The sequence below is a fragment of the Athene noctua genome, chromosome 4 (assembly GCF_965140245.1).
Source record: "Athene noctua chromosome 4, bAthNoc1.hap1.1, whole genome shotgun sequence".
Lineage (NCBI taxonomy): Eukaryota > Metazoa > Chordata > Aves > Strigiformes > Strigidae > Athene > Athene noctua.
In genome coordinates this window covers 55878692-55892115 of record NC_134040.1, presented here as the reverse complement: position 1 = coordinate 55892115, position 13424 = coordinate 55878692, and the positions used below count along the sequence as shown (strand labels likewise).

The following is a 13424-nucleotide window of genomic DNA, read 5'->3' as shown; positions in this document are numbered from 1 at the left end:
AAATAGCACCTTTGTGATTCTCTTGCATGTCCTTTTCCACAGAGATGCTGTTCCTCCTGCCAGGAATAATACAGTCTATGCAGTTCCTGTTCCCTGGCTGCAGAAACCAGTTTGGCAAGAGGTGAGATTGAATCAATGATGGAGAGAACCAGCCTGCTGTCATTGGCCACCTCAGTGATGTGTAGGAGAATTTAATCACAGCAGAAGTCTGGCAGGGCTCTTAAAGGTGGAGACTGCACTGATGTGAGAGGTGAAGAACAACATGAGAAAGGGAAGCTGCTGTTAGATAAGTTTCTGTGAGCCAAGTGAAGCTGTAACAGGTCTTCCAGTCAGCAGAACCATAGCTTTTGCCAGGCAGCTCTCTACCTTTCTTGTCCCAGAAACAGCTTGTGATCTTTCTCAGAACTGCAACTGACTGGATGTTAGTTGGGGAAGGAATAAAGATCACCCTGTGTAGACGGAGAGGCCATATGGGACTCCTTGCTTTAATTTTTTATGACTGTTGCAGGCTCTGGCTAAAGACATAGGGGCATGGGGCAAAACAAATTGCCATATCCTCCCCAATGTCATAATCTCTCCAGCAAGCAGTTTTCAAATGTGACTACTCTTGTAATCCTTGCACAGCATTGCTTGAAGAAAGAAAGATTCTACAGAGAATCTCCCCAAGGCAAGCCAGCACCCTTGATTCCCAACCACTACAAATCATCGTTGCTCCACAGACTTTCAAAGTGATGAGATTTCAGAGCAATAGAAGAGCCAGTCTTGAGGGCATCTGTTCTGGCAGGGATGCTGCCTTTACAGTCAGTGCAGCAATCTAGATGTATAGGTATAAAACTTCATGTTTCTTCCTTCACAGCAGACAAGTGAAGCTGGGAGTCTTTAAAAAACTGAGGCATGATTCTCAAGCATGCAGGATAGATGTGAACACTGATAGTGGCTTTCCGTGGAGCCAACATTTGCAAATAAATAGTTATAATAGGAAGGTATGGGAAGTTACCAGCCCACTGGTCAGCAGGTCAAACCCTGAGGAATTCCACTATAAAATTTAGAGCTAAAACCGATCATGTCCTGCTGTGTCCATGCCAGATCAATCTGCACCTTATTTCTGCAAGTTAACACCCTGCCTCTCAAACTGTCTTTTTAAAGGAGGCTTTGTCCCCTGTCTTTACCAGCCTATAGGTATACAAAACACTTTGTGATTTGTCTCCAGCAGGACAACAGTTATGGCATGTTCTTCACATGAGAACAGGTGTTAACTTTTTTTCTAGGATCTCTGAATGACATTTTATTTTGGCCCTATCTTTCAAAAGAAACAGTTCCTTAAGAGGAGAGGTGGGATTTTTTTTCCTCTACAAATAATCTAGCACCCTCAAGATTGATGCAGATTATGTTGAAAATCTCTTTGATATGTGTGATATAGTGCTCAAGAATTTCCTTAAGTCATTTGCTCTGCCAGTATTGTTATTTCAGAATCTCACTTTACATTAAGACTTTACCTAGTTATCTCCTCTTTCCTTGTATGAAAACCACCTATCAGCAGAGTTGTAAATTTTAAGACCAGATGATTACAACTATTTCTTTTAATCTGTATTCTGCAAAACACAGATCAATATAAGACTGAAGTTTTTGACTGCTTCTGCAGGTTAAGCAGATTGGCCCTGATCCAACAGAAAGAAGAGAACAGGTAAACAACTGAAACAAGACTGATTCTTGTTCACTATTTGAGGATTGCATCTCTGAATGCAATCTCTGAATCATCTGTGATTTGCACCACAACCCTCAGCTGTACAGTTTGTCATGTGCAACAACATGAGGGAATCTGGGTGAGGATTAATTTGTGATGTGTTTCTGTCCAGCCTCTCTCCCAATACTCTGAATTCTGTATTTAAAGACCAGTGTAACAGATACAAAGAGAGAACATGATGTTGAAAGAACAAGTTCTATGTTAAAGTTTACACCAGATGCATCTCAGTAACCTGGACACAACTTGCAATAAATAGCTCCATTTTGGAAAATAGCATACCTTACTGGCAAACAGTCTTCTGTAAACTGTACTAATACTGATATAGGCACTGCTTCTTACATTTTTTTAGGCTCTGTACATGTGCTAATCTTTCATATATACTCCTGTATCCCTTCTTCGTTACCTTTCAAAAAGTTAATCCTTCTCTGTGCAGAAAGGGCAGTGTGGGATTTAAATACAGTTTAAAAGAGCAAGGATCTATATTCAGAAGCTAAAGGTGTTTAAAAAATGCACTTTTCATGAAAATCCCTCTTCAGAGAGGACACCTTTCACTGAAAGGCACCGAGGGTTTGCTTGGCTGTTTGGCTTGAACATCTTTGATTCCAAGGACATAGTATTTTACAGGATTAAGCTTCACATTATGCAAATTACTATATAAAGAGCAATTCACCTCTCTAAATTGTTTTGTGTCTTCAGGAAGGTATGATCTCATCCAACTGTAGATACTAATCAGTATTCACAGATGGCACACTACCTTGCATTCAAGAACAAAAGGCAGCTCAAGTACAGAAGTCCCCCAGAAAATCTGCAAAAACCCACTGAAAATATGTGGCACTACCTCCCTGTTCAACTGATTACTTCATCACCTCATTCACTCTATTGTGTGGGATACATAGAGGTGCTTTGCATCTTGTTGGGCTCATAAATCCTTTAACCTGATTGATATGACAAGCCCAAAACAGTACTTATCCTCCCACTGCTTTGTTGTGAGGGATATAAAATAGAGGCACTTATGGCAACCGTTTCAGGTAAGCAACAGCAGCTCCAGTTCGAAGTTCAGTCTTTGTGAATACAGGCATGGGACTGTATAGCAAGACCGGGAGGTTCACTCAAAGAGAGAGATGTAATCTGGTTCTTGGTCCTCTTGGCCACATGGGTAAAGCAACAGCTCCTTGCCCAAGGAAGTGATGGGTTCATCCTGTTGATAGAGAATATGGTCAGACACCACCTTTCAAACAGGCACTACCCACCTATCACAACACCATGGGGCGGACAGCAGTCCCGCCGCCTCTGTTACGGTGTGGACTTGTTCATCCCACTGAGCGATACAGCTCAGTGCCCCGGGGAAGTGCTTGGGGAAGGACCCACATGGCTGGCCTCTCTCTTCATAAAACAACATCTGTGCTCTATCAGAGTGTGGTAAGCCAGTGATATGACTCTGGCAGTTCTCGGAAAGAGCTGTGCTCGTCTCGTAGGCAACCGCAGCTTCTATGGCATGAAATGCTGCCCTGCCTAAAAAGGGCTGGAGTGAGGACGGTGCGGCATGCAGGTAAGCAGGACAGGGTGGTTGTGGGCCGTGCTCCTGGCTGCATTGGAGGGACAAGGTTGGATGCTGGAGCGAGCACATGCCCTCTGCTCAGGCAAGCCCTGTTCTAACAAGTGAAGTCCCTGAGTAAAGTCTCTGCTTCCCATCCCGTTCTCCACCCTAGTAGCAGATGCAGGGTGGGAACTTGCCTTCTTTCACGGTCACCTAGTGGGTGGTAAGCAGAACCCACTAGAGCACTTCAGCAGAGTGGGTTCACCCTGCCCACGTCTGCTGTAGTGCAGGAGATCTGTAGGATTCTTTGCAGACTGTGGGCATGGCTCTATCTTTAATATAGATATGCACAGACAGGCTTTAAATCCTCTGGCTCTGGTGCCAATAGCTGTATAGCTCCCACTTTCAACAATTTTAGCCTGCACTGTGAAACCCAAGCAAGAAACAAGGTCAGGTAGCTTAGGTAGAGCTCCATATAGCAAATTAACATAGGTATTTTCCTCATGTCCAATTTTTTTTATTTAAAAGAAACACAGATTTTAAATGAACCTTTAGGCAAAATGATTGTCCTGTCCCTGGGCAAATCTTACAGTAAAGGAATGAACAGTCCATCCGGCCCTCCTTGGAGCCCATATAACTGTGGCAAGTGCTAGTAAACACTGCAGTTATTGTTGCAAGAACCTGCCAACCTTCTTCCTTCCCTTCTATTTTTTATCTTTGCTCAGTATCACACCCTGCCTGCTTTGATATTACAGATACCTTATTCTCTTTCATGTTGGAGCTGGTGGCAGGCAGGATTCTCTGTTTACCCATCTTGCCAGGACCCCACAACCACAGAGAGAGTCCAAAAAAAAAAAAGGCTGCCAGAGTATGCTGTCACTTCTCACCTTATCAGCATTTCTACTAATGAGCATGTAAGTAACTTGAGCCTTGTGTGCAAGGTGTTCTGCACACTAGATGAGGAGTGGGTCAGGTTTAAGATGTTTGGGATGTGCTAGGTCACCTGAGTTGTACCCATCAGGCTGGCATACCCTTCTGGAGCAGCACACAGGATACCCAACAGCAGCTAAAATGAGTCTAGTTACCTACTTTAAAAGAACTGAATCGATTCCTTCTTATTTTGAAGTGCCATGAGGCAATTAAACAGTTGATGAATGTGTTGCTAGATGCTCACCTTGTGGTAGTCTACAAGGTCAGCCAGTGTTGAATGTTGTAGCTGGTCTACTCCAAGGAAGCTGTACGAATCACTGGAGGCATCAATGAGAAAGTGTTTACATCCTTCCACAGACCGATAGGAGAGCACATAGCCTTTGATTTTCTCACTGATCCGAACCAGAAAACTCCCCGGTACTGTTTTATTCAGAAGCTCCTCTGCTTTCTTAGAGGTTAGGATACCTGTTCAAAACCAAAACACAGAACTGAAGGGAGCAAAGCATTTGTACAGGACTGTATGGAACAGTTCTCACAAGAAATCTGCTTTACTGTTCTAAAACCAGTCCACAGCACTTCCATCTCTTGCATTGTTTTCTTGCCCAGTAGCCTAGGAAGAACAGTACTGTCATTGCTAGTAGCAGACTATGGCCACGTGCTAACTGTGTTTTATGTTAACTGTTCCAGACTTGGCCCATTGTGAATGATAAACATGTAGGGCTCAAAAGGACAGTTTCTGTGTTATGAGAGAGAATGACATTGCAGTGTGTTGTATGTTGATTCCAGTACAGCAGGGCTGTGCAGACAGTGATCACAGGTCCTGTCAGAAAGCCATGCGAGCATTGAAAGCCCAGTTACAATAGCATAATGCTTTCATTGCTGCAGTCTGGGATGGAAGGGGTTTCTGAAGCGAGGGAGATGGGTGGGATCATAATAACCCATTGGAAACTGGATGGAAAGGTGATGGGTGATGAGCATGTATGGAGGGAGGATGACCTGGGGCCAAGGATGAGTGGGATGAGTTGTGCCCAGATCTCTCACCCTGGTCCAAACAGTTACCAGGGTCTCACCATAGAATCATAGAATGGTTTGGGTTGGAAGGGACATTTAAGACCATCTAGTTCCAACCCCCCTGCCATGGGCAGGCATGGGCAGGGACACCACTAGCGCAGGTTGCTCAAAGCCCCGTCCAACCTGGCCTTGAACACTGCCAGGGACGGGGCAGCCACAGCTTCTCTGGACAACCTGTGCCAGGGCCTCACCACCCTCACAGGAAAGAATTTGTTCCTTACATCTAATCTAAATCCCCCCTCATTCAGTTTAAAGCCATTACCCATTGTCCTATCACTACATGCCCTTGTGAAAGTCCCTCTCCATCTTTCTTGTAGATCCCCATTAGGTATTGGATGGCCACTATAAGGTCTCCCTGGAGCCTTCTCTTCTCCAGGCGGAACAACACTACTGTCTCATCCTGCCTCCACAGGAGAGGTGCTTCAGCCCTCTGATCATCTTGCATCCATGCATCCAGTACAGGGAGGCAGGAGTGGCACAGAGATACAGGGTATTTTGAAGATCTGGCCTCTGTTCTTACACTTTAGCTTGCCTTTTGTCATAATGCTAAAGGATTTTAAACTACACTCATAGATATTTAAAATGGAAAACCTAGCCACCTTTGAAAAGCTCCTGGGCCCACCCTGTGGCAGCAGCCATGTTAGCAGAAACAATGCTGTAAAGAGTTGGGTTGGGGCAGAAACGCTCAGGACTCACCATGGAACCAAGGCGCTATCATATCTGTGGTTTTCTGATAGCCAGCTCGAAGAGGGAATTGCTCCTCTTTGAACCACCTGATGATGTTTTCTTCAGTGGAATTGGAGATTGTCCTCTGAACTCCCTCTTTTCTGTTAGAAAAGACCGTGGTTTGTGCATCAAGTTCAAATGACAGCTTCTGAGTCTTTGGCAGGACTTACCTTTTTTTCAGGATGTTAAGAACAGCTCTAACAGAAGGCTTACACTTCTGCAGCTGTCAGCAATATTAAGGTTTTCAGTGGACACCTAGCATAGAGGATGTATGCACTCTAGGTTTAGGATGCGCTGCTAAATAAGCCTGTTACCCTCCAGGGATCAACAAATAAGCCTCACCACAGGCCTAGGCTGGAATACAGCCTAGGCTCTGTATTTTTCCCTGCGGGTGTTTCCTTCACACAAGAAAGCAAGATTCCCATCTTAACCATCCCATGCTAGAGCAGAAGAACTTCATCCCTTCTCCCCTCCACTGTGCACAGGGATTTCCTTACCTAATTGCTCTCCCATTTGCCATCACAGGAGGTAGAAGTTTAGGCTTGGGGGGAAGAGGTGGATATAGGAGTGGTCGCCGATCTCCTGCTGTTGCACCCTTGGAAATATCTGCCTGCTTCCCTCTGTGGATGCCCTGCAGCGAAAGCCTCCTGTAGTCGTCCCTGGCTTGCCGTGCAAGGGAGCGTCTCTTCTCATCTGCTGCCTTGGATTTCCGCACTGGAACAGAAAAGGAGTCCTACAGGAGCGAACAAGCAGGCAAGTTTTAAGCTTGCTGCCCTTTGGCCATCTTCCTGCTTGATGAAGTGGAAGAATAACCTGTTTCACAAAGTGAGATGCGTTCAGTTGTGAGACCATTTGCCACATGTCTCCCATCACTTTTTGGGTATCTGCTACTTAGCAGGGTCCAGTTTTTATTCCTTCAGGAGATTAAAAATCTGAGTTCTTTGTGGACACCAAGTCCCTTTGTACACAGAGAGTACCCGGTTTTGTTTTGGATGCTGATTCTTGTTCAGACATAGATTTCTGTAGGGACTTTCATGTCAGCCAGTGGCAGGGGAGAGCATATGGAATAGAAACTGCTGAAATGACCCTAAATCAATCCTTGAAAGTGCTGATCATTTTTTGAGGTTTGGAGGGAGTCTTGCTGAAAGTGTTGTAGAAAGTGGAGAACTTGGCTGGGTTGGCTTTTTTTTTGTTGTAAAACTGCCTTAATTGTCTAGGTCTAGCTCATTCTGGAGTCTTTTGGAGTAACCAGCTCTCCAGTCAGTCTGAGTTAGGCTAGTTCTTTCCTTGCTTTTGTAATCAACTTCAGATATTTTTATTTTTTTTATCAGTAATAAAAATAAAAACCCTGGCCTGTAGTGGAAACAATTGATAGTACAGCATTGCCATCTGCTGAACAGCAGGGAAGGAACCAGGGAAAAAAGATGCATAAGGTTCTCCTTCAGGAACTATTTGACAGCAGTGATGGATGCTACAGCAAGTCTCATACTGTTTGCCGTTTTCCTTCCTATCGCTGGGATTCATTACATGAGATGGTGCAGAAGGGCTCTGCTTAGGTGGGGTCATGCTTGGACGACCAGCAAGCCCTTTTTAGTTAGTCCCTGTCACCCATTATCTTTGTCTTCAAGAACAATGGTTACTGCAAAGTCTTTGAAAAGGCCACCTTCTAGTTTAAAATTAATTATCCTGGCTATACTCATGTGGTTCCTATTTGTTGCTTGTTTTAATATAGTTTCTGTAAGAAAAATTTTCTGTTTCCCTGCCCAACTCTAGTCTCACTGCTGTGTGGACTCAGAAATATTTCTGATAATGCAGCACTGTACTTCTTGACAGTACTCTCCACCTGCTGACTGGTTATTCAGTTCCACTGTGGGAGGAGGAGGACTGAGATGACCCCACAGAGCTCTAGGATTTCTCAAGCCCCATAGGAAAAGGTCATCCTAAAATCTTACAGGATTCCTGCCATTCAGGCTCATTCTCATCCGATTTCTGCAGTGTCTGCTGGCTCTCCAAGCTGGGGTGGCTCTGTGGTATTGCCTCCTGGGGGGCTGTGGTCTCTTCTGAATTTCTCCTCTGTGCTTCCTTCACCTGTGAAAGAAACAGTATGTTCAGCTTTGTCCCAGCCTAATTTTAACTCTCCTTTTTAGCTAGCCTTGAAATACTGGGAACTCCATTCTTTATTGTGAATCCCTCTGATTCCAACAACATACAGACCCTCTGTCTTTACTGCAGGTGACAACAGAGGAAGTCAGGGAAAACAGTCTACCAGAAATCATCAGGGACATCTCTTTGTGCCTCTCCCCAGTTTGCCAGCCTGGCCTGCTTTGTGTCATCTCCAAATTGTCACACTACATGAGGGGTGTGGCAATGCTGGATAAAACTGGTCCAAGAGGGAGGACGTTCTTGGGTCAGATAAGGCTCTGAGGCTGGCTGGGGCTTTAGGATAAAGTCTAAGTCCTACTCAATGTTTTAGGAGCATCCTAGGTTGCCACTTACCTGTTGGAAGCCATGTTTCCTCACATGGCAATCTGCCAGCATCTGGTGAACATCTCTGGTTTCCTTCTGGGGAGAGGAAAAGAGCAGTAAGATATAAATGTGGTGTTAGGACCATTGATTTTTTTGGGAGCAATATGTATTTAGTGCAGAAGCAGAGATGTGGCATTTATGTTAACAAATTTTGCCAGTCTTCTCTGACAAACATTGGCTTTTTTCATTGTATTAGACCTAATATGCCACAGGAGGAAAGCTCAGGGCTATCAGGATTGTCATAAACACACCTAGATTTGCTAAGCTATGCTCCCAAGTGCTCCCAGGGAGCAGTCCCTTCCCTCCCTCCCTCTAAAGCAAGCTCTAGCAGAACTTGCTGTCCACAGCTTTACCTGCATGTGCTTGTGTGTTGCTGTGGATGGAATGCTGCAAACCCACGCTTGTCAAACTGACCCAGCTAGCTACATATCTCGTGTTTGTGCTTCCCTGCAAACCAGTCTAGCTACCCTGGCAGCAGCTGCTAGCTGAGACCTGCCTTTGAAGACCAACAGTTAGACCTGTCTTTGAGCAAACACCCACCCACCTCCTTCTTGGACCCAGCTTGTCTCCCATGGCACAGTGAGTAATGAGTTAACTGTACTACACCGCTTACCAAGGACACGTTTTATCTCCATCACCTACTTGGCTAATATTTAATATGAACATGGCTTTCCAATTTCTCTCTCCTTGACAGGAAATTAGGAACTTCAAAAGTGTGTGAAGCAGATTGCTTTCTTAGATCAGTCCCCATTCCCTGCAGCAGACAAAGCACAATGCCCGGATCCCTCAAATGAATTGGGAACTAGATCTTGGAGAAAGCACTTTAATGAGGGAGGTGAGGAAAGGTCTCTCTCCGGGCCTAGAAAATGCAACAGGTGTCTTCAGTCCGGTTCCCTCCTCCTCATAGCAAAACCTCCAGAAACCTGGGAAAAATTACTAATAATATAATGACAGAAAACAATATTAAAGTTTATAACCTCCCCTCTATTTCTATGCACAAGACTTTGAAAGGAATTTAGATTTTTTTTTTTTTTTGGTAGTGGTGGTATTTTTGGTTTGGAGGGTTTTTTGCCTTTTTTTTGTTTGTTTGCTGTGACTAATAGCTTCCTTTGAAACAAAAAAAAATCTCCCACATAGTTGCTCAACCTCAGCAAACAGTGCTCAGAAAAATCCCGTGTGACTCAGAGGTTTTTGATAAAAGAGACAGCCACTCCAAATTTCTTTCAGTATTTTGGTAGCAGCAGGAGAGGTGCTTTGCCAAAACCCAGCCTTCAGTTATCATGCTTTTTATTCTGAAATACAGAGTAGCTGTATGATAAAAAAAAAAAATCCACTCATACAAGTTAACAGCAAAAGGCTGAATGAAAACTCTGCTGAATGAAATTGGACTTCTCCCATTAAATTGGCAGGGTGTTCTCTTCCTTCTGTTCAATTTTGGTTGCACGGGCAGCTAATTTAACTCATCTTTTTCTCAGTTCTCTGGGAATGGATTTTTGTAGGCAGTTAAAAACTAGAAATGTATTGCTGGAGAAAAATAATTCTGTAATGAAACACCACAGTAAAACAGACACTGTAGCTACTGCATTTGGAGTTGTCCTATGATGTCAAGGTCATAAATTATTTTCTAACTATTTTAGGGAAAAAAAAAAACAAAACAAAAACCAACCCCAACTTAAAATATGCATTTCAAAGGATGCTGGTAAAATTATCTTCATCTGCAGATGATTTGTCTGAGGGCCATGACCTTGCATGTACAGATCCTGGGACAGCCTCCTTGGTCTTGCCCCAAAAGTCATCCAAACCAGCCACAGAGCAGGAGGAAAAGTTCCATGACCCTTATTTTACTCACAGAAAATGAGAGAAAAGTAATTCAGAGTAATTTATCCATTGGTACAGAGCAGATCTATCCCAGCTGAGAATAGCCCTGGGCCTATCCTAGGGAAGGATGTAACAACATGTCTTCTCTGACTACAGAAAAGCCTTAACAGTTAGCTGGCTTTTTTCCTTCTTCAAATTTCTATTTACAGCAACTAAGACTTGCTGCCCTTCCTAGATCTCAAAGCATGCATTTCTGATACTTATGGAGAAAAGGGGGAAAACTACCTTTGTGAGCTCCTGGCTTTTCCCTGCTGTAGCCGCAGCAGTTTTTCTCCCACCTTCCTTCATTTCCTCCACAGCGCCTTTTTGATTCCTGTAAAGATCTGTCTCACCCAGGACTCCTGGTTGTGGATGTAAAGACCATGTAACAGAAGAGTCAGTCTCTCTGAAATGCAAGAGAGAGAAGACTTAGGAACCTGAGGGACTCACTTTCTGCTCTCTGAGCATCTTGCAAAGAGGTTGCACATGAGCAGAGCAGTGCTGCGGTCAAGAGACGTGTGTACAGGTAGCTATCATATCTCCAAATCAGGTAGGTGGAATAATTAAATTAATGACTCGTGGTGAGTAACTGTTGTCCTGCTGTACACGGGCACCTGTCGGTGAATCAGTGCAATCCAAACTCACGACCTGCTGCAGTTAGCACTTCCTGTGGTCTGCAGAGAGTAACTGCACAGGAGCCATATTACCGGAGGTTCAGCGAACCAGGACAAACCTCAGGCTGGAGCTGGTCTCTGCCACCATTGTGTGTACTTGCAGAAAGCCAGCCTTTGCCTGCACCTTTTGCCTGCAAGTTGAGTGTGACAGTGGTAACCACAGCCACTACAGAGAAGACTCCAGCCTCTGGGTGCCTAGGAAAGCCTTCTCCTGAGTGTCTGCCCACCGAGTTCTCCAGCTGAAGGGTGCTTACCTGCCCTCCTTGCCTCGCTCTCTCGCTAAGCGCTTTGCTCTTTGTGCCTGGATCTCCTCACAGATCGTTGCATAAGATTTATCTGAAGGATGCTCGCCCATCACCCAAACCCAGACATCATTGTCAGCACCGAGCTTCCATGTCACCGACTTCCCGTTGGCTGGAAAAGAAGCAGCTCTTTGGCAAATGCTGTTTGGTTGGTGGCTCCATGCAGAGCCTGTGTCCTGCTGCTGTGCCTTCCTGGCTGCTGCTGATGGTAGCTGTACATGGGGAAACTGTGGCTGGGATGCAGCGTGCACCTCCCGTTTCATTTCATGGCACTGAAGCCAGGTCAGTGAAGGAGGCATTTCTGAGTGGGGGCAAGGGAGAAGACTCCCCCCTGTTTCCTTTCTTGCTTTAATTCCTTGCCACTGCCTCCCCAAACTGTGAGGGTGAACTACCTGCAAACAGAGCATGGTGGGGGAGAGCTGGGACAAGAGTGTTATCCTGCTAGCAGCCAGCATGTTGTGTAATCCTGGCAAGGGGACTCCAGGTCCAAAGGCACAATGGGAACCCTCCTGCAGATCTGATGCCCCAGGACAAACATACAAGTCCATGGTTATTTTATAGACAGATTCAGAGGTCCTGTTTAGTGGGAATCTTACTGACATGCATCTCCTGGTGGCAAGTAAGCCATGTCTTCCCAGCTAGGGGATTTGAGCAATTTGGTCAAGGGCAGAGTGTCTGGTCCAGAGAGTAAAACCATTGCGTGCCTGGCCAAAACTACCCCGTTACAGGTGGTTTTAGTTACAGTTTGGAAATAAGACTATGATCTGTCCCTGGGAGAAGAAATTACTTTAAGGACACATCACCTCCTATTTCTAGGGAGCAGTTGACTTGGCCAGATCTGTGCCAGAGGGGGAAGCAGCCAGCAGGCAGACACATACCTTTTCTTGGCAGTGGCTTCTTTGCTGAAGCCTTGTCCGCAGCAGCTTCTCTTTCCTCCCACCGTCTGATCTGTTCCTGCCTCATCTTGAAGAAGAGGATCTGCTTCTGCTCCTCGCTGAGTTCCGCCAGTAGGTCAGGATCAATATACATGTCCGATAATATCTGTTTCAGCATGGCTGCAGGTTTCAGTTACACACGTTTGTGGTGATGATCTCCAGGGATCAGGTCCTCTTCCTGGCTTCGACAAGAATGAGTCCCTCCCCGCCTGAGCCTGGCGCAGGAATGCAGGCGTGCCAGAGTAATTATACTTCTGTCTTTTTTTTTTTTTTAGCTCGGACTTCCTGCACAGACCAAAAAAAGTAAATAAGTAGCTTAAAACCTGCTGTTAAGGTTCCTTGAAATAAGAGGTGAGCTCAGCTCCCACACAGCCTGTGCCCACTCTGCAGGGAGAGCTGGCCAGAAGGGACGAGTCCTGCAGAGGGGAGGTTGTACTGATAGTCTGATAAACCCAGCTGATAGTATATCAAAGGAGAGAGCGCGCTGCCTGTTACAGTCATCAGAGGTGCGGTTTGGCTGTGCCCAAGCAAACATTCCTGCTGGGCAAGGAATCAATGAACCCATGACTAGACGGCTCCTCCTCCTTCCAAAGAGGAAAACTTTGATGATCAAAAAGCCCAGCCTGCCTCATTTTACTGAAGAAAGATGGGGTGGGTTTTCGGCTCTGCTTTTGAGGTGGGAGTGGGAATTTTGGGGTGCTCCTGTCCATCAAAGTCAGCCTCACGGCAATTCAAGGAAGTGCAAGTAGTGCAGCTGGTTCGAAGAAAGACAGCTGGGATGGTCACAGATGGGGAGCTGAGGCAGCTCCCAGTCTGACACATCTTGCTGACGCCGGGAGCCTGGCCTGGGCCACCCTGCCTGACAGGATGCAGCGGGGAGGTGCAGGGACCAGGAGCTGGGGATGAGCCTTCCCATTTCTGTTTTGTTTCTCTGGGTACTTTTCCCTATTAAAAATGTTAACTTAATTCCAGAAACATGGATCTGCTATCCCAATTCTGTATTGCTTTTGTTTAAACAAATAGCTTTCTTGATTTAAAAAAAGAGGCTTTTTTGAGAGCAGTGGTCTCATGTGGGCAATGCTTTCTGAGTACAGCAGAATTGTTTCAGCTCAGCAGCCAAAG

At 45.4% G+C, this 13424-nt stretch overlaps 1 protein-coding gene across 1 annotated transcript; it reads right to left on the bottom strand.

Annotated features, from left to right (window-relative positions):
- Positions 1-1963: 1963 nt before the first annotated feature.
- SH2D4A (SH2 domain containing 4A) lies at positions 1964-12444 on the bottom strand. Its single transcript, XM_074903961.1, has 9 exons — positions 12246-12444; positions 11320-11479; positions 10638-10797; positions 8505-8570; positions 7961-8096; positions 6506-6722; positions 5979-6109; positions 4456-4676; positions 1964-2942 (listed from the first exon to the last, which is right to left on the bottom strand). The coding sequence occupies exons 1-9, from the start codon at positions 12418-12420 to the stop codon at positions 2850-2852; spliced, it is 1359 nt and encodes a 452-aa protein (XP_074760062.1). The 5' UTR covers positions 12421-12444; the 3' UTR covers positions 1964-2849.
- Positions 12445-13424: the final 980 nt, after the last annotated feature.

What these genes read in the sequence shown, in the direction of transcription:
- SH2D4A (XM_074903961.1), bottom strand. Translation starts at nt 12,420, where the DNA reads ATGCTGAAACAGATATTATCGGACATGTATATTGATCCTGACCTACTG. An exon ending in GCCTGAATGGCAGGAATCCT is followed by an intron (nt 6,723 to 7,960) that starts GTAAGATTTTAG and finishes TTTCTGTTCCAG; the next exon opens with TGCGGAAATCCAAGGCAGCA. An exon ending in ACCTTGTAGACTACCACAAG is followed by an intron (nt 2,943 to 4,455) that starts GTGAGCATCTAG and finishes CTCTATCAACAG; the next exon opens with GATGAACCCATCACTTCCTT.